This window comes from Pogoniulus pusillus, chromosome 36 (assembly GCF_015220805.1).
Source record: "Pogoniulus pusillus isolate bPogPus1 chromosome 36, bPogPus1.pri, whole genome shotgun sequence".
Lineage (NCBI taxonomy): Eukaryota > Metazoa > Chordata > Aves > Piciformes > Lybiidae > Pogoniulus > Pogoniulus pusillus.
Genome location: NC_087299.1, coordinates 6780611 through 6802628, shown reverse-complemented (window position 1 = coordinate 6802628; position 22018 = coordinate 6780611). Strand labels below are relative to the sequence as shown.

Below are 22018 nucleotides of genomic sequence, written 5' to 3'. Positions count from 1 at the left end.
TTTCAGTGTACAGCAACACAAACAACAAACCACTTCAACATTCCAAGGCTTTCCTTCCTTCCCCCCACCCCCCCCCAACCCAGCAGCAACTCCCCAGGGCCACTGTGTGCCATCCCCAGCAGCAGTCCCCCTCCAAACCTGTCACCAGCCAAGCCACGGCAGGAACAGAGCACAGCAAAACCAAGCCAAAGGACCAAAGAAATGGGGAAGGGAACTCCAGCTCTTGGAGGAGACATTCTCTGCATCTTCTTCTTCTTGTCCCACTTCCATACCCCTGGCCAGCATTCCCTGGAGGGCAGCTGGATGTGCAGGGATGGCAGGAAAAGGAGGGGGGGGGGGGTTGAAAGTATAATGCAAATCTCTCTCTTTTTTTTTGTTGTTGTTGTTGTTTTTTCCTGTTGTTTGTCTGGGGGTTGGGGGGTTGGGTTTGGAGGTTTTGGGGTGGGTTTGTTTTTACATATATACACAAGTCTGACAATAAAATGTGGACCACAGTGCAATGTCTTGGCTGCCCCTAGCATCCAGGACTGGCATAGAGGTGCATGGTGGCTTGCCCACAGGGGGCACACACACACAGAGCACACACAGAGAGGCTGGGGTCAGCCAAGTGGTGTCCTCAGCTGGCTTCCACGCAGGAGCAAACCAGCAAAGAAGAGCAGAAGTCCTCATCTGTAGCAGCTGGCTGCAGTCCCTGGAGGGGGAGGGCATTCCTCAGAGGTGCCGTGGGCTGGGGTGCCCATTGTGGTACAGCTTCTGTTTGATGTGCACCATGTTGCCAGTCGCCTCCTCGTACTGCCGGTGGTGCCGTTTCCTCAGCTCCTTCAAGTTACAGAACTTGGGGATCCAAGACCAGGAGTTGTCTGGAAGGCAAGAAAGGGAGAAGGGAGGTGAGGGATTGGAGATCCAGGAGTTGTCTGGAAGGCAAGAAGGGAGGAGGAAGGTGAGAGGTTGGAGATCCAGGAGTTGTCTGGAAGGCAAGAAAGGGAGAAGGGAGGTGAGAGGTTGGAGATCCAGGAGTTGTCTGGAAGGCAAGAAGGGAGAAGGAAGGTGAGGGATTGGAGATCCAGGAGTTGTCTGGAAGGCAAGAAGGGAGAAGGAAGGTGAGGGATTGGAGATCCAGGAGTTGTCTGGAAGGCAAGAAAGGGAGAAGGGAGGTGAGAGCTTAGGATCCAGGAGTTGTCTGGAAGGCGAGAAGGGAGGTGAGAGCTTGGAGATCCAGGAGTTGTCTGGAAGGCAAGAAGGGAGAAGGAAAGTGAGAGGTTGGAGATCCAGGAGTTGTCTGGAAGGCAAGAAGGGAGAAGGAAAATGAGAGGTTGGAGATCCAGGAGTTGTCTGAAGGCAAGAAGGGAGGAGGAAGGTGAGAGCTTAGAGATCCAGGAGTTGTCTGAAGGCAAGAAGGGAGGAGGAAAGTGAGAGCTTGGAGATCCAGGAGTTGTCTGGAAGGCAAGAAGGGAGAAGGAAAGTGAGAGGTTGGAGATCCAGGAGTTGTCTGGAAGGCAAGAAGGGAGGAGGAAAGTGAGAGCTTGGAGATCCAGGAGTTGTCTGGAAGGCAAGAAGGGAGGAGGAAGATGAGAGCTGAGAGATCCAGGAGTTGTCTGAAGGCAAGAAGGGAGGAGGAAGGTGAGAGCTTAGGATCCAGGAGTTGTATGAAGGCAAGAAGGGAGGAGGAAAGTGAGAGGTTGGAGATCCAGGAGTTGTCTGGAAGGCAAGAAGGGAGGAGGAAGATGAGAGCTGAGAGACCCAGGAGTTGTCTGAAGGCAAGAAGGGAGGAGGAAGGTGAGAGCTTAGGATCCAGGAGTTGTATGAAGGCAAGAAGGGAGGAGGAAGGTGAGAGCTTGAAGATCCAGGAGTCTGGAAGGCAAGAAGGGAGGAGGAAGGTGAGAGCTGAGAGGAAAGGGTCAGACCCAGGTACTCCTGCCTTGCCCTGCACCACAGAAAGCAGGTGAGAGTTCTTCAGCATGAGGGTGCTGAGACCCTGGAATGGGTTGCCCAGGGAGGTGGTGGAAGCCTCATTCCTGGAGGTGTTTAAGGCCAGGCTGTATGAGGCTGTGGACAGCCTGATCTAGTTTGAGGTGTCCCTGCCCAGCTGGAACTGGGTGATCTTTGTGGTCCCTTCCAACCCTGACTGATTCTATTCTCCTAGAGGTCTTTTCCAAGCTTGTTGGGTCCATGATTCCCTCACGAGTGGCCTGGGGTGGTATGTGACTGCTCTGGGCAGCACCACACCTACTGATGTCTGCCTTTCTATAGAATAGTTTCTATTTTAAGCCACCTCTTCCATCAGGAAGCAGCCAAAGGTCATTCTCATAGCCCCAGAATTAAGCTGATCAGGCCACACTGTGACACTGAGTGGCTGCTAAGTGGTGCTGGTCTATTTCAGGGAGGGCTTTGCCTTCTCCACCTCTCATAGTCACAGGCATCATCTCCTTCTCCAGGAGGAAAGGTTAGCTGAGGGGCTACAAAGGAATAGAGCCAGCAAAGGAGGAGGCTGAAGCCTTCCTGCTTATTGCCTTTTAAATGATCTCTGATTGGATTGACTGGAATCATGGCATCGTCTCAGCTGGAAAAGACCTTTAAGATCATGGAATCAGGCAGGTTGGAAGGGAGCTCCAAGCTCAGCCAGCCCAACCTAGCACCCAGCCCTGCCCAACCAACCAGACCATGGCACTAAGTGCCCCAGCCAGGCTTGGCTTCAACACCTCCAGGCACACAGACTCCACCACCTCCCTGGGCAACCCATTCCAATGCCAATCACTCTCTCTGCCAGGAACTTCCTAACAACATCCAGCCTAGACCTGCCCTGGCACAGCTTGAGGCTGTGTCCCCTTCTTCTGTTGCTGCTTGCCTGGCAGCAGAGCCCAACCTCACCTGGCCACAGCCTCCCTTCAGGTAGCTGCAGACAGCAATGTAGATCATCAAGTCCAACCTTCAACCTAAGGCCACCATGGCCACAGGAGATTTCTAGCAGCTCAATCTTCTTTTGTTTCCCCCTGACTTCAGTGTCGTGCCCCCAGCACAGCACACAGGGGCACAGAGGACAGCTCAAGGCATATCAAAACCTTTGCTGGAAAGAGACATCCTCTGGCACAGTGAAAACCTCACCTACAGGTTAGCTGAGGAGGGCTTCCAGGGTGGGGTTTTTTCTGCCTCACTTCTGATTGTGAGGACACAGAGCTGGGGTTGGTGCAAGGACACAGAGCTGGGGTTGGTGCAAGGACACAGAGCTGGGGTTGGTGCAAGGACACAGAGCTGGGGTTGGTGCAAGGACACAGAGCTGGGGTTGGTGCAAGGACACAGAGCTGGGGTTGGTGCAAGGACACAGAGCTGGGGTTGGTGCAAGGACACAGAGCTGGGGTTGGTGCAAGGACACAGCTGTGGAACAACCAAGCTGGTGCCATGCCATTGAGATGGCACCAAGAGGCAATATGTCAGGGCAGAGGGAGGGGGGGGTTAGCCTCCTGCAGCATGAAAGAGACATTGCCAGTGAGGTGCTAAGGGAAGGAGCAGCTGTGTGTGAAGTAGTTCTGCATTCATCCTCTGAGATGTGTCTGCACAGGGCTGGGGTGCACCCTGGTCAGCCTCTTCTTCATACCTCAGGGTCATGGAACAGTTTGGGTGGGAAGGGACCTCTCAAGCTCATCCAGTCCAACCCCTCTGCAGTCAGCAGGGACAGCTGCAACCACAGCAGGTTGCTCAGAGTGCCCCAAACAACCTGACCTGGAATGGTTGCAGGGATGGAGCATCTCCCACAGCTGTGGGCAACCTGGGACAGGGTCTCACCACCCTTAGCACAAAGAATTTCTTCCTTCTCTCCTTCTTCTACTTCAAACCACCACCCCTAATCCTGTCACTACAGGACCTGCTCAAAAGCCTGTCCCCAGCTTTCTAATCAGCCTTTGATGTGCTGAAAGCCACCAGAAGGTCTCCCAGGAACCTGCTTCTCTCCAGGCTGAACAAGCCCAACTGTCTCAGCCTGGCCAAATGCACACACAGGGGGGGGGGGGGGGGGAGGGGGGAAATGAAAGGGGGGGAAATGCTGAGTTTAAACATTAAATTAATTAGCAGCATTCCCCTTCATTGCTAAAAATAGAACTCAGTGCAGTATCCACTCAGAAGAAGGTAGGTTAGCTGGGGATACCACGCCTGCAGCTCCAGAATGAAAGGCAGCAGCTCTGAAGAGCAACCTTTGCTGTGCTCACTCCAGCATCTCACCCAAGGAGAGCTCCTGCCAGCCCTGCTGACTTCCTGAGCACTGCTGAGAGGGTAGCCACAGGTGGTCAGCTCAGAACCAGGTGTCACAGCCTCGAGGTTGGCTCAGAACCTGAGAGCTCCCTGGAAGCTCTGACAAATCAGCCTTCTGCTTGGGAAATGACTGCAACAGAGCCTCCAGAGAGGCCTGATTCAGAAGCTGCTCCAGCAGGCTGCTGGAGACTGGGGAAGACTAATGAGAAATTAATATCCTTTTGCTCTGAGTTTTCAGCAGGAGATAGTCCACTTCCCTAATGCCAACTTCTTCCAGCTTCACAGAGGAATTCTCCTCCTGCTTGCTCTCCTTTTTTTCCCCCCTCTGAGCTATCATTCATCAGACACCATCAGTCAAGAGCTGGAGAGACTGAGGTCTGTAGCTTCACTGGTTGGCAGTTTCAAGTCATTTGCTATTTTAATAGGAGGTTTCTGTCTTTATTTCCCCTTCCAGCACTTAAAGTCCTTGGGATGTCCCTGCTGAGAGAGAAAACAGGGGCAGAGAGGGCCTCTAAAAGAGTGGGTGGTGCTCAGGATGCTGAGCTGACTGCTGCCAGCACCAACTGGGCAGGCCAACACTTCTCCCCGCGGGGCTGAAGTCAGAGAATCAGAGAAGGGTTTGGATTGGAAGGGATCTTAGAGACCATCTAGTTCCAACCCCCTTGCCATGGGCAAGGACATCTTCCACTAGTCACTGCTGGAAAAAACAACCCAACCCTCTTGGCACATCTGGAACAGCAACAAGGATGGGGAAACATCTGCAGCAGCAAGGAGGATAGGGAAACTTCCAGGGCTGCATCCCTGACCTCCCCCTCCTCCCCCAGCCCCGAGAGCTGCCTGTCATTGCCACCACAGTGCCACACGTTTGCACCAACACCAAGAGGTTGCTTCCCTCCCCCTCCTTAAGCATGTGCCTGGCTGCAAATTATATGCATGGAAAAATCCAGATTCCAGGGAAGTTTTGTCTGGCCTGAAAAATTCTCCTGCCCACATGTGCAGACACACAAGCACCATCTGCCAGCCTGCCCACGGGTAAACATGTTGCTTTCCACCAGCCCCCCCTCACCCCTCCTTCCCTTTGCACCAGTATATGCTTTCCCCTTCCCAAAGCACAGCCCTGGAGCTGGGATCCTCAGATGACTATTTCCATCTCCACATCCCTGCTTGTTTGAAGAGGGCTGGGATAGAGCCATAGGCTTGTTCTGGTTGGAAAAGCCTTCTAAGATCATCGAGCCCAACCAGCTACCCAACCCCACCATGAACCCATGAGCCCTGTGAGGAGAGGCTGAGGGAGCTGGGGGGGTTGCAGCCTGCAGAAGAGGAGGCTCAGAGCAGAGCTCATTGCTGCGTGCAGGTCTCTGGAGGGAGGCTGTAGCCAGGTGGGGTTGGGCTCTGCTGCCATGCACCCAGGGACAGAACAAGAGGACACAGCCTCAAGCTGTGCCAGGGCAGGTTCAGGCTGGATGTTAGGAAGAAGAAATCCTTCACAGCAAGAGTGATTGGCATTGGAATGGGCTGCCCAGGGAGGTGGCGGAGTCACCATTCCTGGAGGTGTTTAAAATGAGACTGGATGAGGCACTTAGTGCCATGGGTTAGTTAATTAGGTGCTGGCTGAGAGGTTGGAGTGGATGACCTCAAAGGTCTTTTCCAACCTGGTTAACTCTGTGATTCTATGGAGTGCCACATCCTTGTGGCTGGCCAGATCTGTGCCAAACCCACATGAAGCAGGAGGTTGTTGACCTCCTTGGTTGACCCACTTGGAGGCTGTTGACCTCCTCCCTCTCCACCAGGCTGAGAGGCCAAGGGTGAGGGGCTGAGGGAGCAGGAGGCTGCACTTACCATACCGTCGGCTGGTCCTCCAGGCTCGCACGGCGTAGTGCAGGACCCCATCCATCCACACCAGAAACCAGCTTATACAAAAGCCCAGCAAAAGTCCCAGCATCAGATCAATCTCTTGCTTGGTTACATTGTCAGTCACAAAGTAGTTCTCCGAGGAGTCCACCACTGACTGATCCCCATCATATGGAATAACGTAGTGGACGTGATGCCTGGGGCAGGGAAGAGAAAGAGGGGAAAGCATCAGTGGAGAAGCACAGAGCATGCTTTGTCCATCCAGCTCCTGCTCTTGTGGCCAGGAGCTGGGTTAACACCACTCATGGATTCAGAGAATGGGTTGGATTGGAAGGGTTGTCCAAGATCAGCCAGTTCCAACTCCCCTGCCGTGGGCAGGGACACCTCCCACCAGCCCAGGTCACTCAAGGCTTCATCCAGCCTGGCCTTGAACACCTCCAGGGAGGAGGCATCCACAGCCTCCCTGGGCAACCTGTGCCAGTGTCTCCCCACCCTCACTGTGAAGAATTTCTTTCTAATCTCCTGTCTTAATCTCCCTTCCTCCAGTTCCAATCCATTCCCTGACTACAGCTACCTGAAGGGACATCGTGGAGAGGCTGCTGCTGGCCTCCTCTCACAGGTAATTGGAGACAGAACAAAGGGGAATGGCCTCAAGCTGAGCCTGGGAAGGTTTAAATTGGGCATTAGGGAGAAGTTTTTCATGGAGAGAGTGGTCAGGAACAAGGAGCAATGAATGGAAGCTGCAGCACAGCAGGTTCCAGCTCAACACAAGAGGGAACTTCTTGCCTGGAAGGGTCCCAGAGCACTGGCACAGGCTGCCCAGAGAGGCTGTGGAGTCTCCTTCTCTGCAGCCTTTCTATGCCCGTCTGGATGTGCTCCTCTGTGATCTGAGCTAGACTGGATGGTCCTGCTCTGGCAGAGGGGTGGGACTCAATGATCTCCTTGGGTCCCTTCCCACCCCTAACGTCCTGTGAGCCTGTGGGACTGGGATGAGCTGCCCAAGGAGGTGGTGGAGTCCCCCAGCCTGGCTGTGTTTCAGGGTCGTGTGGATGTGGTGCTTGGGGCTGTGCTTTAAGAGGCACCTTGTAGAGCAGGGTTCTAGGGTGGACTTGGTGCTCCTGAGGGGCCTTGCCGAGCTGAGTGTTTCTGTGTGAGGCATCCACAGCCTCCCTGGGCAACCTCTTCCTTCAGGTTCCCACCCACCCCCCGGAGCAGCAGCTGTGTCTTGGCTTTTTCGTGCTTCTGTCAGCAGAGGAATCGGCAGAGAGCCAGCAGGAGAAGCACAGAGCCCTGACCCCCTGCCTGGAGCTGCTGCCACCTCCCCGGCTGTGCCCCTGTGTGCCCACGGGCACCATCTGCACAAGGCAAGATAATGCCGAGGACCGGAGGGGGTCGGAGCGCTCAGCCCGCAGAGGCGCCGCGGGCAGCGCAGCGCTGGGGCTGGCAGGCAGCGCTGGGGCTGGCAGGCAGCGCTGGGGCTGGCAGGCAGCGCTGGGGCTGGCAGGCAGCGCTGGGGCAGCCTCTGCTCCGCTGAGCACACAGGCTCCGAGGGCACAGCGCCGGCCCGGCGAGTGCCACCCGCGCCCGCTGCCTGCCAGCACCCACCGTGCCCTGTGCTGCGCAGCTGCTTCGCCCTCGGAGCCCGGCGAGGATCGCATCTGCCGCACGCTAGAGCAGGGCATGGCCGCAGGGAGGGAGGGAGGGCTCCAGAGCACGACTTGGATTCTCCCCCCGACAGCGGCTGGCACAGCCCCTGCCGCGCTGGCACCCCCGCAGAGGGCACGGCAGCTGTAGGACCATCTCCGGTTACAGTCCTGCAATCACTGGGGTTGGAAAAGACCTCCAAGATCACCGAGTTCAAGCCAAGGCTGGGGCTGAACACTGTCCCTCGGCACCACACCTCTGCCTCTTTCCAGCCCCTCCAGGGGTGGGCATTCAATCTCCCCCCTGGGCAGCCTGTTCCAGGGTTTAGGAACCCTTTCAGGGAAGAAACTTCTTCTAATACCCAACCTAAACCTGCCCTGATGCAACTTGCTGGTTCTCTTAGTGCCTGCCTGGGGGTGGTTTTGGGATGCAAGGTCTCCCTCATGCCCCCAAAGAACAGGCAGCAACTACAGTCTGGAGTGGGCAACAAGAAAGCTCTCTCGGTGCAGCAGCATCCAGCAGCTCTCCCTTCATGCCCTCAACACTGTGGAGGGCAAACAGCAGCTGCAGCTGGATCTCACAGCTCCCTCCTGCAGCACTCCACCTCAGGAAGGTCTCCCAGCCTGACCCTGCTGGCTGCAGGGCATAGCAGCACCCCTCAGCCTGCCTCCCATCTCATCCCACCACTCATCACCTGCTGGGGACTTTGGCCTTGACCTCGGATTGGAGCCAGCCTCCAAGAAAAGCCATCAGCCTAGTGCCGGCCCCAAGGAGTGTAGCAGATGTCCTGCTTCCCAACAGGCAGAGGGGAGGGATGCTGTGCCACAGGCTGCATCCAGCACGGACTCAAAACATGGACTCTGGAGCTTTCAGAGCCTTCTGTCTGCCTCAGGGGTTCTGGAGAGGCTGGCTCCATGCCTTGTGCCAGAAGGGCAGCTGAGTTCACCTGCGGGAGGATGAGGCAGGGAGCAGGCACGGGAGGATGCTGAGCTGCTGGAAAGCCCCTGGTTAACCTGGGAAAAGCAGGGAAATGGCAGGGGTGGAGCGAGGGAGTGGTAGAGGAGGAAACAAAAGGCAGGTCTGCGGGGGCTGGATGGGAGGGGAGCAGCTGTGCCAAGCTGAGCATGTGGGATAGGAGGATCCCAGGCTACAGGGGATGAAGGATGCAAAGCAAAACTGGGAGCAATCTGCTTTGGAGCCTCTGCATCTGCTGTCCATAGCTCTCAAGCTTCCCTGAGAGCATCCAGGAGCCATGAGACTGCCCTGGCTCCGTGCTCAGCCATCCTGCCTCCTCCCACTGCCCGACCAAGAGGCAGGCACCGCTCGGGCAGGTGCTGTCAGCACTGCCAGCGCAGCCCAGGAAGGGCCAGACACCACGGGCAGGGCTGCTCTGCCAAGGTTCCACACATCAGACCACCACAAGAGTCCTGGCACTGCAGCTCCAACACATCACCAGCACTGCCAGCTGCAGGCCAGGGCACAGCTGCGTGGCTCTCCCCCAGCACTGCCCACCCCACCAGCAGCACCTACGCTCACGTCCCTCACACATCCCCGGCCCCAGCCCCGCTCCCCACGTGCAGGAGAGGAGGCAATCTCGGGAGGCCTCTGAATATGCATGAGGTGCAGGTTGCTCCATAATCACGCCTGAGAAACGTCCAAATATTTACACAAATAAACCTCCACTCAAAGGCACCTCCTGAAAACAGCCCTAATCTCAGCACCGACTTAATGGAGGCCACCTGCACCACAGGCACCAGCTCCCAGCAGAGCAAGCCTCCCAGGGCTGCTCTGCAACCTGCTGCCATGGCACTTGTCGGGGTGGGCAGCCCAGCCAGCCATGCTCCTGCTGTCTGCTACTGCTCATGTGCTTCACGGGAGGGTTTTTTCCCTCCCCACGCTGCTCTCCTCCCTCCTCTGCTTGCAGGGCATAGAGGGAAGGGACACAGTCACCTCCTCCCCTGCCTTGTCCCTCTCCTCAGTGCAGGCTGACTCTGCACATTGCAGTGGGATCTCCTCCAGCACTCCCAGCTTCCTCTGGTCATCACTGGGCTGAATGGCATCTTCAGGGCTCTGGGTCCAGGGAGGGAATCTATCACCTCTAAGCTGGGCATAACGTGGGCACAAGCGAGTCACCACCAGCTCCACACCAGTGCACTGCCAGGGAGGGCAGACAGTGCTGGAGAGCAGCTTCACAGACTCACAGGGTGTCAGGGGTTGGAAGGGACCCAACGAGACCATCAAGTGCAACCCCCCTGCCAGAGCAGCACCGTAGAGCCTAGCTCGGGTCACACAGGAACACATCCAGAGGGGTCCTGAGAGTGCCCAGAGAAGAAGACTCCACAGCCTCTCTGGTTCTGGCAGGGCAAATGCTTTTGTCAGACCCTGTGCTCAGAACCGTGGCTGCCCGAGAGCTGACACCACCCCCTCCAGCCAGTGCCTGTTCCACCAAGCAAAGACCTTTGAGAAGAGGAGAACATCTCCTTCAGCCTTGCGTGACCTCAGCCAGCAGCCAGAGGTGGGTGTGAGGAGTCAGCTTTGCAGCACCCTCAAGCTGTGAGAGCTGTCATACAGTCCATGCAGTCCTCCGAAGGTAAGCTCATGTCCTGTCTGTGTTCCTTAACAAGGAAAAACAAAGATGCCTCCAACAACCCGAGGGCCAGCTCCTGGGGAGCTCAAGCTGCTAGCAACTGTCACAACAGATCCAGGCCAGTCCATTCCTGCTAGGTTAGACATGCACCAGCTCCCTCCGGGTGCCACACCTGGCAGCCAAGCCCACCTTGGATGTGCTGGAGCTTCCACAGGGGGCAGATGCGGCTGTAGGAAAGGAGATGTAAACACATCTCCAGGCCAGCGACAGCCTCGAAAGCAGGAGGGGTCTGCTGAGCACCAGCAGCTGCTCCCCCGGAGCAGAAGTGAGAGACTGGAGCTGCTGCTCTGTCCCCAGCCAGCCGGCACCTGGCTCAAGCGAGGAACAGAAGCTGCCGGGCAAGGGGAGCACAGCCTCTGGGCACCTGCGCTTGAGCTGTAGCATCCCTGTCCCCTTTCCCAGCCTCTCACCGAGGGGGGAGGCTTCTCCTCCCTCCCAAGGCAAGCCGTGGAGCAGGCTGGAGCAGAGCCTGGGGAGGGTTCACCAGAGAGCTGCCCAAAGCGCTATTGTCCCTTGCAGTGACCTTGCGTGTGTGCTGCCTGCTGCAGCCACAGCACAGCCCGGGAGCCTTTCGGAGAGCACCACCGAGCTGCCGTGTGCGACACACAGAGCCCGGCACTGCCTCCACGCTCCCCGCTTCCCCCCGCCGCTGGTGATGTCGGCAGATGATGCTCTGGCACCCCCCTGGGCAGGTGTCGGCTGTGTCACGTCTCCTGTGCTCACCTTGCAGCTGGCACAACCTGCCTGGACTGACCCATTCCCCACCTCCAGCTGCTGCAGGGTTTGGGGTGGGGGGAAAATCATCCTGCCTCGCTGGCCAGCCCCAAGGCATGTCCTACAGGGGGGGCTGACCTGCATCCCTCCTGTCCTGCAACCCTCCCTGCCTGCATCTCTCCTGTCCTGCCTCCCTCTGACCTTGCAGCCTCTCCCCAAACATGCCACCCAGCCCAGCGCCTCTCGGAGCCACTGCCAGCAGAGGCAGTCTGCAGCCCAGCGTGGATGGCACCACTGCACGGTTGAAAGCATCTCCACGGGACCTCTGACGCTGTAGCAGCGTCCAGAAGGGCCCAAGAAAGGGCTGATGGTCTCCAGCGCTAGGCTAGGAGCACTCCTAGCACATAGAATCAAGCAGGTTGGAAGAGACCTCCAAGATCATCCAGCCCAACCTAGCACCCAGACCCATCGAGTCAAGCAGACCATGGCACTGAGTGCCCCATCCAGTCTTCCAAGAGGCCCTGGGGGCAAAGAGCTTTGATGGCTCTTCCTGGGAAAGGAGGAGCTCTGTGCCCTCCTGCCAGCAGTGCTGCTGTCCTGGCACAAACCGCTGCCCTGGCCCTGCTCTGAGTGCGGAGGGCAGCACTTGGCCCCTCACGGGCAGCACCTGCTGAGCAGCATGATTGGAACCCACACTGCCACCACACTGCTCCAGCACCATCAGACACCCCCCTGGGCAGTGCCAGTAACCCCAGCACCAGGGCACAGCCCCAGCCAGCAGCCACCTCACACATTTCCACCCTGTGCCCGGGTGCCCTCCCTTGCAGGGTCTCCATCCACACCAGTTGTCCTGCATAGCCTTGCCCTGAGGTTTTCCCTCCTGGAAGAGAGCAGGGCTGAAGCATCCCTCCAGAAGAGCTGACCCAAGGGTTGGCCTGGCCCCCAGCCCTGCTGCAGGTGGGGCTGAAGCTCCTCACAGTCCTTCCTAACCCCTCTCACAGGGAGACGCTTTGCCTGGGAGGCAAAGACTCACCCAAGGTCACTCAGAAGGACAGTGGGGAGGAGAACACACACCAGAGCTCCTGAGCTCCCTGTCCTCTCCCAGACAGGGAATTTCGAAGCCCCCCCAGGCCATTCTGAAGGTTCCTTGCTCCGTGCAGGTGTCATCAGTTCTCTCCAACTCACCCTGCCTCCACGGACGCCCTTTGGTGTTTTTCCTTTGCATGACATCACCCAGCTCCTGATCTGCTGCCAGCTCTCTGCTTCCAGAGAGGACCCTTTACTGGCTGGGACAGAGAGGCTGGGGCTGGGGCAGTGCTACACCTCTGCAGTCCTCCACAGCCCTGCTCTCTCCTGGGAACAGGTAGATGCCAAGGAGGTAGGAGCAGAGGGGCTGGGCTGCCTGCATGCAGTCTGGCCCCAGCACAGTGATTTGGACAGGCTGGGTATCTCCACATGCTGAGGAGAGAGAGTGCCAAGCTCCCCCAGGGATCTGCTCCAGCGGGCACATCTCTGCACGGCACCAGCAGGAGCCAGCAAGAGTGTAAATGTGGCTGTCACCCCTTCTGCCTCCAGCAGGCAGGCAGATGTTAGGAGAGGAACAGTCCCTGTCACACCAGGCATGCCTGTGAGGGCTCGGTATCAGCACCAGGTGCCAGGGCCAGCCCTGGCTCTCTGCTGATGTTCTGACTCCATGCACCATGCCCACACCAGCTTCTCTTCCCAAGCAACCAGCAGGACCCTCCCCACTGAGCAGCTGTGGATGCATTTGGGCTGCCTTCAGGGGTTCTGGCAGCTTTGCCCCCTTTGAATCATAAAATCATAGAATCAGCCAGCTTGGAAGAGAGCTCCAAGCTCAGCCAGCCCAACCTAGCACCCAGCCCTGCCCAAACAACCAGACCATGGCACTAAGTGCCCCAGCCAGGCTTTGCTTCAACACCTCCAGCCACGGCGACTCCACCACTTCCCTGGGCAGCCCATTCCAATGCCAATCACTCTCTCTGCCAACAACTTCCTCCTACCATCCAGCCTAGACCTCCCCCAGCACAGTGCTGCCCAGTGGGAAAGCACCAGCCCAGCCTCACAGCTCCAAGCCACCACAGACATATCTGCTGCCAGCCCCAGCCCAGGGCACTGCCCAGCTCAGGGCTGCCCCCGTGGTGAAGGCATTGTCCAGCCCAAGCTCACTCAGACTGAGGACAGAGACTCGGTGGGCAGTGCCAGTTGAGAGACCACACACCTCAGCCTTGCCCACCTATCTCTTTGCCCTGGGAGGGAGGGAAGGGCAGCTTGCATCTGCCACTCCAAACCATCACCAGGCAGCCAGGCAGCCCTGGGGACAGTCTCTGCAGCCACAGGCTTTGCAGGGCACCAAAAGCTTTGCACAGCCTTCAGAAGCATCTTCTCAGTGCTGCTGGAGGCCACAGCTCCCTTCTCACGCCACAGACCTGAAAATCACCTGCCCAGGGCTCAGCACAGCGAGGTCACTCTTGCCTCAACACATTGCTCCCTTGCTTCTGGCACAAAGTGACAAGTGACAGCCCCAGCGACCCTGACCCCACAGAGGTGTGCACAGTGAGGGAGGAGATCAGCCTGAGCAGGGCCAAGTGTCCAGGGCTGAGATGGGGATGGTTTCCTTCCCCAGATGCCTTGTCCCCAGTGACTCCTCACGTCACTGTTGGCACTCCAGGTGCCCAGGAGCATGGGACAAGCCCCAAGCCAAGTCCCCAGCTGCAGGAAATGAGGTCCTCTCTCCGAGACAAGGATCAGCAGAGGGGCACTGCAGGAAGAAGTGGGCAGAGTGTCAGCAGCTATCACCCACCTTGACTTGTCCTGGGACCTCCTCACAAGGCTCAGTCCCCCATGGAGTGGAGAACCCAGGGAAAGACACAACTGCCCCCGAGAGGCCCTGACCACAGCCTCCATGCAACCCAAAAAAGCTCTTTGAGGAGACAGCCAGAACCTCCTGCCCTGCTGGCCAAGCAACCAGGTGACTTCAATGAGCCTAGAGCCACTGCAGGGTGGGCAGAGCCTGGGGCACCCGTGGCACATGCTGGTGCCTGCCAGCCTCCCACCAGAGACCAGCACTGGAGGGAGACTCACCACGTCCCAGTTCTCACTCCTCGGGGAGCAGAAAGTGTGGTCAGAAGCGAGGAGGGGGAGCTGGAAGCACAGCCAGGCCCCATCCCACTGCCAAGGCAGAGGGGATCTGGGCTGCAGACACCTTTGGCCTCTCCTGCTGAGCCAGGAAGCAAACACCCAGGGCTGCCTCCAGTCTTCTGACTGGGAAGTGCGCTCTAAAACTCAAGGAGCAGCAAAGGCAGCCCAGGGATGAAGCCTGAACTTTTTCTTGGAGCCCTGCAGAGATGAGGTGGGACATAGAGGGGTAAAGCACAGAGCCCTAAATCTCCTGGCACACCTGTCTTCAGCTGGCACCTGACACACACAGAGTCAGCCCTTGCTGTCCAGAGCCACCACCAGCAGGGCAGCAGCTCCCAGCCCCTCACTCTGCCACAAGCACAGTGCAGATTTCTCCTGGAGAGCCTCTCCTGCTGTGCAGTGGCTGCCCAGGGCCAGGTACTCACAGTCCAGCCCCGAGGGCTTCGGCGTGGTAGATTGTTCCTGGAGAGGAGGCCCAGGGTAAGGTCCACCGAGGAAGGACACAGCCAGGAGAGATGAGTGAAAGGGAGACATTTCCAGATGAATCAATTGGTGTGGCCAACACCACAGCCCAGGCTAGGGCTGGAGGGGAAAAGTCATGGCAGCAGCTCAGCCCAGGGCACATCAACCTTCCTGCAGTCCAGTTCCTCCTTCCATTCCTGCAACCCTCACTAATTATCTCCATTCCTCACTGCAACACTTTGAACTGCAGCCAGTTCCCTCCTCCAAGGACTCCCTTTGGTTACTGGCAAACTCAGAGTCCATTATCAATCCCTGGTACCCTCCAGGACGTATCCATGCCTCCTGGAAGGCAAGAATGGTTTATGGCTCATGCTCTGAGCACCAAAGGCCTTTACTCAGAGCACCTGGAGAGCTGGCAAGAAGGAGAAGACAAACTCAGCACCATCTGACCTTTAAAATCAGCTAACTCAAAGCACCTGGGCAGCAGATTAGGATCAGGTGAGGCTCACAGACCAAGCCTTAGCACAAGGCCACACAGAGTCTCAGAGGGGCTGCTTTGGGCAAGTGCCTCCTACCTCAGAGCACAGACGTGTTGAAACCCAAGCTGTGCCCAACAAGAGCCCATGCCCAGGGGTGGAGACCAGTGTGCTGCTTCTGCTGGCAGGAGGCATTGCTTCTGCACACCTCGGGCAGCTGATGGGCTTCTGCCACTTGCCTCCTCTCAGCCCCACGCTGGACAGTTTTGGAAGCTGGTTTGTGCTCTCTCTAAGAACTGACCCAGCTACGTCTGGGGAGAGTTCCATGGCTAATTTATCTGCCTCTACAGCATCTCTGCAGACACACAGTCAGAGGAGTGCCCCTGCCACCTTCTCAGACTTGGGCAGAAGGGACACTGTCGACAGCACCAGTGAGACCTGACACTCCTCAGTCACTCCAGATAATGTTCAAGTCTGTTAGCAGCAGCCACTTTTCACCTCCACTGAACACAGCTGTGACAGCTAGAGAGAAAAACTGGCTGAAGAGGCAAAGGAAAACTCCTGAACTAGTGAAAAGCATCAAGAAGACTCAAAAGAAACTACCTAAGAAAAAGCCAACCCCTGCCAAAAGAAGTCAGACAGTATCCAGATCGTGTCCACAGACATCCCAACTGACCTTAACCCAGAGGTGCCCCAGAAGCCAGGTGGTTAGGGTCTGGCTTGCTCAGGGCCTGGCTGCATTTAGTCCTGGAGGTGCTGCTTGCAGTGTTCTTTGCTGTTCTGCCACGGGAGCCTGAGGAGGACCCACGGGGAGGAAGGTAACACTCACCTTCGGTGAGCAAAGCAGTGGAAGGGCAAAGCAGTTTCCCTTCACAAAGCTCTGCTCATGCCCAGCTCAGCTCAGCATCCACACCAGGGACACCAGAGGGATGTGACACCTGGGAGACAGGATGCAGCTGGCTCCAGAGGCAACCCAAAGCAGAGTAAAGCCCAATCTAAATGCTGAATGTGGCAGGGAGGGCTCCCCCAGCACGTCCTTTAGCTGGCTCAGCCTCCTGCTGCTTTATTCCACCACCGCTCCCCACCCCAGACAAGAAACTCTCCAGCAGGCACCGAGTAACCAGGCGTGGGAGGAGGAATGAGGCCTCCAGGAGACCAGGATAAAGATCACTGACAACATTCCTACGGAGAAGAGTGAAACTCAGCTCCCCAGAAGCCAACCCCCGGGCTGTGACACAGAGAGCAGCCAGAGCACCTCGGCGGTTACGCGCGACACCGGCGGCACGACGCCGTTTGGGAGCACCGAGCGCTGCCAGCCAGCCCCGGGGAGAGGTGCAGTCATAAACTTGTGCACAGCAAAGGCATCACTCCTGGCACAGGACCCACCCCGGCGTTCCCAGCTCGCTAAACGCTCCCCCAGGAGCTCAGCCCAGCTACCTCAGCCAGCTCTGGCCAGCAGCATCCCAACTCTCAGGCGGAAAGCCGCCGAGAATGAACAGCTGATGGAAGATCACAAAGCCTCAAAGTGACACCGTCCTAGACAGCCACGCTCCTGGCTGGGCACAGATCCTCTGGGTTCTCCAAACCTCCTTCAGGTTAAGCCACAAAGCCATCAACTGCAGCGCCCGGAGCACAAGCAGCCCGAGGAGCAGCAGCGAGGAGGAGGAGGAGGAGGAAGGTGAGGTGACAAGTGTTTCCATCAAAGTTCCTCACTCGGCCAGGGCTCGCTGATGCCCAGCCACGAAGATGCACACAAAGGAAAATGGACTTCCAGCCCCACGGCAAACTCTCCCTGCAGAAAAACAACCCCCTTCACACACATCTCCCCCCAAGCACACACACGCTGTGACCGTGCAGGAGCCGCTGAGGAAGGTGAGACACAGCAGGAATGCCAAAATGGTAGCCCAGCCAGCAGCACCCTGCCGCTGGCCACCGCCTCACCCTGCCTTGGGGGTGGGAAGGGGCTGGGGCAAACACACCCGCAGAGGTCTGCAGGTAACTTACCTTCCACAGTTGCAGTGACAAACTCGGTCCTCCCCTCTGAGGTGCGGTAGGATGTAATTGTGGAATCTGTCCAGCAACGCATTCATGTCCATCAAGCAAGCTATTGCCTGTAAGAGCCCACAACCAAGGCATCTGGTCAACTCTGGATGATGGAATAAAACATTGACTCGAGTTTGATTGCCAAAGACTGAAGCAGTCATCAAGAAAAGACTCTGTTGTGGTGTGTGATGGGGCAGACACACGCAGGCACACACACGCACACACACACACACACACACACACGCAGGCACACTCGGAGGGGGCACAGGCTGAGGGGCAGTGCCAGGAGGTGGTGGTGTGCGTGTGGCGGCAGTGGGAAGGAGGGGGGGAAGGGGGAAGGGGAGGTGGTGGTGGCGGCGGTGTGGTGTGTGGGGGTGGTGGTGGAATGGAGGGGAGGGAAAGAAGCAAAAATCTCTTACCATAACGACAGAGGCGCCCAGGATCATGAAAATCATGGTGTTTGCATTCATGGACATCAATAGGGGATTGCCAGCGGTCGGGTCCGTCCGCCCCCAGCCCGCGGACGGCGAGCGGCGGCAGCGCTATTCCGCAGAGCTCAGCCCGGGGCGCATCGCGCTCAGCGCCCGCACGCTGCGGTGCGGTGCGGCGGGGGGCGGCGGGGGGCCCCCCGCACACACGCACACCACACACGCACTCCCCCGTGCCGGGGGTGCCTGGGGGCTCCCGAGCCCTGCCCCTTTTAGGTTTTTTATTAGTCTAGGACAGGTTTGGGGTTTTTGTCTTTCTTTAAATCAAGAAATAAAATCCAATAAAAATTTCCCAGTGCCTTCCGGCCCCCTCCCCCGCCCCCCCCCCCCACCCCTCTCTCCTCTCTGCCCTCCTCCCTACTCCTTCGGTCTTCCCCCCGGTGCCAGCCAGCCCAGGGAGGTGCGCCACGTCTCCGGGCACACAGAGCCACAAGCACAGCCCTTCATGCAGCAACTGGAAAGCCAGCCAGCCAAAACCGGGGGGGGGGGGGGGGGGGGGGGGAGAGGAAGAAGGAGGAGGAGGAGAAGGAGGCAGGCTGCAAAAAAAATCACCCAGTCCGGGGGAGCCTCATTGCATCCTTTTCCTCGACCCTCCCCAAAATCATCATTTCCCCCCCCTCCTCCGACCCCACACTCCTTTCCTAAGGGGGGGGGGGGGGAAAAAAACCTCAAAGCCAACAAAATTGGGAAATGGAAAATAGTCCAAACCTCAATTCGCGACAATCCCCTCCCCCCCCAAAAAAATAATTACAAAAATAGAGGAAAATCACAACCCCAACAACCCTCCCGGGCTCGGGGCTGCCTGTCCCCGCTGCTCGGCTCCGTGCTGCCAGCCCCCGGCCCAGCCCCTCCCGGGCCCGGGTGGCTCCGCGCCGCCGGCTCTGCACCGGAGGCAGTAGGGGGTAGGGAGGGGAGGGCTGCGGGATGCAGCGGGGAGATGCGCCCAGGCAGAGCCGGCCGCCCCCTCCCCACCCCGGGCATTTACCTACGTGGGGAGGTGCTGCTCCGGGAGCGGCTCATTGCGAGCGGCGGCGGCGGCGGCGGCGGCGGTAGCGGCGGCTCTGCGGGACCTGCCCTTGCGGGGCTCCCCCCGCCCGGCAGCCGCCGCACGCTTTTCCCGAGCGGAGCCCCGGCAGCGGCGTTTGGCCGCGTTTCGAGTCCTACACGCCATCCTCACCCCGCCCTTCCTCCCTTCCTTCCTCCCGCTCGGGGTCGGCCCCGTCCTCTTCTTCACATCCCGCAGGGACCACCGGGCCTGGGCTGCATCCTACCGGGCACTACCGGGACCCCCTTCAACGCACCCTACGGTGGGTGACCGCGGGCTCACCCCGCTACCGGTCGGGAGAAGCGGGCACACGGGCACAGCCCGTGGTGGAATTGATCAGGTGGGATAGAATGGGATGGGGTGGGATGGAGTGAGATGGGATGGGGTAGGATGGGATGGGAGCCTCGAACTCCGCGGCTCCCCCGTGCTTCCCACAGCACCTCCCTCTGCCAGCTGCTTCCCACTCCGAGAGGGACGGAGCCTCGAGATGAGGGTCTCCTAGCCCTTTCCCCCAGGTTGGTCTGGGTCCTCCTGGGTCTCTATCCAGAGGAAGATGCCTGAAGGGGCACGTAAGGAAGGCTGTAGATGCTCAGTGCTTCAGAGCTGGGAGCAATTCCCACCTCCACCGAGTACCTGCCCTGGACTTGGCCCCTAAGGAAAGCTGGGGTGATGTAGAGGCAGGAGGTCCACTCATTCTTGTGACAGAAACAAAACCACTCCATACTTCATCCCATCTATCAAACCTGAGATCTAAGGTCTGAGCAAAAGGTCAGGCTGCAGGTTCTCCCAAGGTTTTATTTCACTGCACTATTTGGTCAGTCAATGATTTAGGGGCTTCTAGGAAAAAAGAGGGGGGGAGGAAGTCTAAGCCCCATCCCTTTTTGCCTGCTTGGTTGTTTTCTGGCTCCAAGCAATCTGGATGAAGAGCAGAGGTGACAGCCCCCACGTGGGAAATGTGTGCTGGCACATAGCTTGGTGCTTCTTGCCTTGAGTTGTGCAGTGCCTTCACCTCCAAGTCCTCTCAGCCCTCCTCAAGGTTACTTTCACCTTGCTGGAACCCAAGTTTCACTTATTTCTTAGGCTTCTCAGAGCCAGCAGAGTAGAGTTTGCTTGGTCTGGGGGTTGCATTCTTGCCTATTTGTTTTTCCTCCTGCTCCTCGGGCCACAATCAGCCTCCTTACATAATGACTTGTGTTATATAAACTCCTTTCTTCAAGGAACAGTCATTAACCTACTACTGGGTATTGAAAATACCAAAATACTGTCACACAATTAAAACCACTAAATGGTGTCCTCAAATTAGAGCACAGATTGCATTGCAGGGTTGCTTTTTTTTTCCCCCCTCTCTCTCTCTCTTTCTCTCTCTTCTTTGAAGTTCAGCCACACACACGGAACGTTTGATAAGCCAGACCCCTCCCAGAAGAGGCTGGGGAAGCACTTCTCACCACCCCCACCCCCGCCCAACCCATCAGGGTTCCCCTCCTTGACAGCCCCTCCACCCTGAGCCAGGAGTTGGCTTCTGCCGTCTAGAGCCAGAGCTGAGCAGAAGGGATGCAGAGGAACGCAGCTAGTGGTGGAGAAAACATCGGCGGCTTTAAAGTCACAGCCAGGCAGAACCACAGGAGGGAGCAGGTAACTCGCAGGCGAGTCTCGGGGTGGGGGGTTGGGTAACTCAAGTTCTGCCCAGCCATCAGACAGTGGTTTCTGCTCTTCCAGTCACCCCCAGGAATGAGGCTGGGTCACTCTCAGCTGTCATGGACTCAGGTATAAGCCATGTTTAACACAAGCTCTGGAGGAGCCACCTGCCCTCATCATCCTTTTGGGGCAAAAAGTCATAGAAGCACAGAAAGGGTTGGGGTGGAAGGGACCTCAAAGATCACCTGGTTCCATCACCCCTGTTGTGAGCTTAAGACCCTGCCATGGGTAGGGACATCGAATCACAGAATCAACCAGGTTGGAAGAGAGCTCCAAGCTTATACAACCCAACCTAGCACCCAGCCCTGGCCAATCAACCAGACCATGGCACTAAGTGCCACATCAGACATCTGATCAGGTTGCTCAAGGTCCCACACAACCTGGCTTTGAACATCTCCAGTTGTGGGGAGCCCCCACAGCTTCTCTGAGCAACCTATTCCTCTGCCTCACTGCCCTCCCAAGGAAAACTTTCTTCCTCAGGTCTGATCTAAATCCAGCTTCTTCCAGTTTGAAGCCAGCAGCCATTGTCCTGCCACTGCCTGTGTGTTCAGGGTGGAAAGAAAGAACAACTCTAACATCCTGTGTGACTCGACTGTGTTCTTAGATCAAGGCTTCTCACTTCAGCTGAAGAGATGAAGTTCCACTCATTAAGCCATGTTCAGCACTAGAGCAACCAGAATCCTCTGCTAATTATGCTCATGGAAAGTGTCATCTTTATGTAATCAAAAGGACACTGCTGTAAAGCTCCACAAACACCTAAAAGGGGGTAAAAAGGTCCTCTTTGGGGTTTTATTGCCTTTCTGTGACTTAACAACAAAGAGCTCTGCTTAGGCTGGGAAAGTTGAAAGCAGAAACCATTTCCAAGCCTTCTCCACATCTCACCTTGCCACACAGCAGACTTCAGTGCTGCTGCCATACAGGGAAGGAAAGCTCTGCTCAAAATACTTAGTGCTGTGCTTGCTTGAGATCTCTTTTTGAAGAGATCCACTAAAGCAGTTCACTCCTTACGGAATCATCTCCCTCCTCTGGCTGCAAATATCCCCATGGTAACAAGCAATGGAATCAAACAGACAAATGAGCAGAAGCAGAGGAGGCTGAGTGAAATCCTCAGCTCCAGAACCAAAAATGGGGCAGGACAAGCCAACCAGAAAACATTCGCTCTGCAAAGCTCATCACAACTGCTGCTGGAACTCCCCATCCCCTGCCTGTTCTCATCACGTGCTCTCCACGGCGTTTTGGGATAGGCAGGGAAGGAAGGAGAGGTGGTGGAGTGGCTCTGGATGTTAGGGAGTGTTTGGATTGTGCAGAACTTGACAACGGTGCTGGTAAAGTCGAGTGCTTACAGGTAAGGAACAGGGGAAAGGCCAGCAAGGCGGAGGCCCTGCTGGGAGTCTGTTACAGAGCATTCAGCCAGGATGAGGAGGTCGAGGCAGCATTCCACAGGTGACTGGCAGAAGTCTCCAAACCCACAGCCGTTGTTCTCTCGGAGGACTTGAATTTACCAGACCCCTGCTGGAAGCACAACACAGCACAGAATAAACTATCTAAGAGG

The 22018-nt window shown here is 57.3% G+C and overlaps 1 protein-coding gene across 6 annotated transcripts; it reads right to left on the bottom strand.

Moving 5' to 3' along the window:
- Window positions 1–202: 202 nt before the first annotated feature.
- On the bottom strand, window positions 203–19088 carry TMEM240 (transmembrane protein 240). Of its 6 annotated transcripts, none has more exons than XM_064171884.1 (4): window positions 18712–19088; window positions 17200–17306; window positions 6082–6290; window positions 203–860 (listed from the first exon to the last, which is right to left on the bottom strand). In XM_064171884.1, the coding sequence occupies exons 2-4, from the start codon at window positions 17289–17291 to the stop codon at window positions 712–714; spliced, it is 450 nt and encodes a 149-aa protein (XP_064027954.1). In that variant the 5' UTR covers window positions 17292–17306; window positions 18712–19088; the 3' UTR covers window positions 203–711. The 6 variants fall into 6 exon arrangements, with proteins under 6 accessions (XP_064027954.1, XP_064027955.1, XP_064027953.1 ...); XM_064171885.1 differs by having other exon boundaries at window positions 18716–19088; XM_064171883.1 differs by lacking the exon at window positions 18712–19088 and adding an exon at window positions 17658–18030 and having other exon boundaries at window positions 17200–17341.
- Between the last annotated feature and the right edge of the window lie 2930 nt (window positions 19089–22018).

What these genes read in the sequence shown, in the direction of transcription:
- TMEM240 (XM_064171879.1), bottom strand. Translation starts at nt 14,942, where the DNA reads ATGGAGATAATTAGTGAGGGTTGCAGGAATGGAAGGAGGAACTGGACT. An exon ending in GAAGCCCTCGGGGCTGGACT is followed by an intron (nt 6,291 to 14,682) that starts GTGAGTACCTGG and finishes TCCCTGCCCCAG; the next exon opens with GCATCACGTCCACTACGTTA. An exon ending in GAGGACCAGCCGACGGTATG is followed by an intron (nt 861 to 6,081) that starts GTAAGTGCAGCC and finishes CTTGCCTTCCAG; the next exon opens with ACAACTCCTGGTCTTGGATC.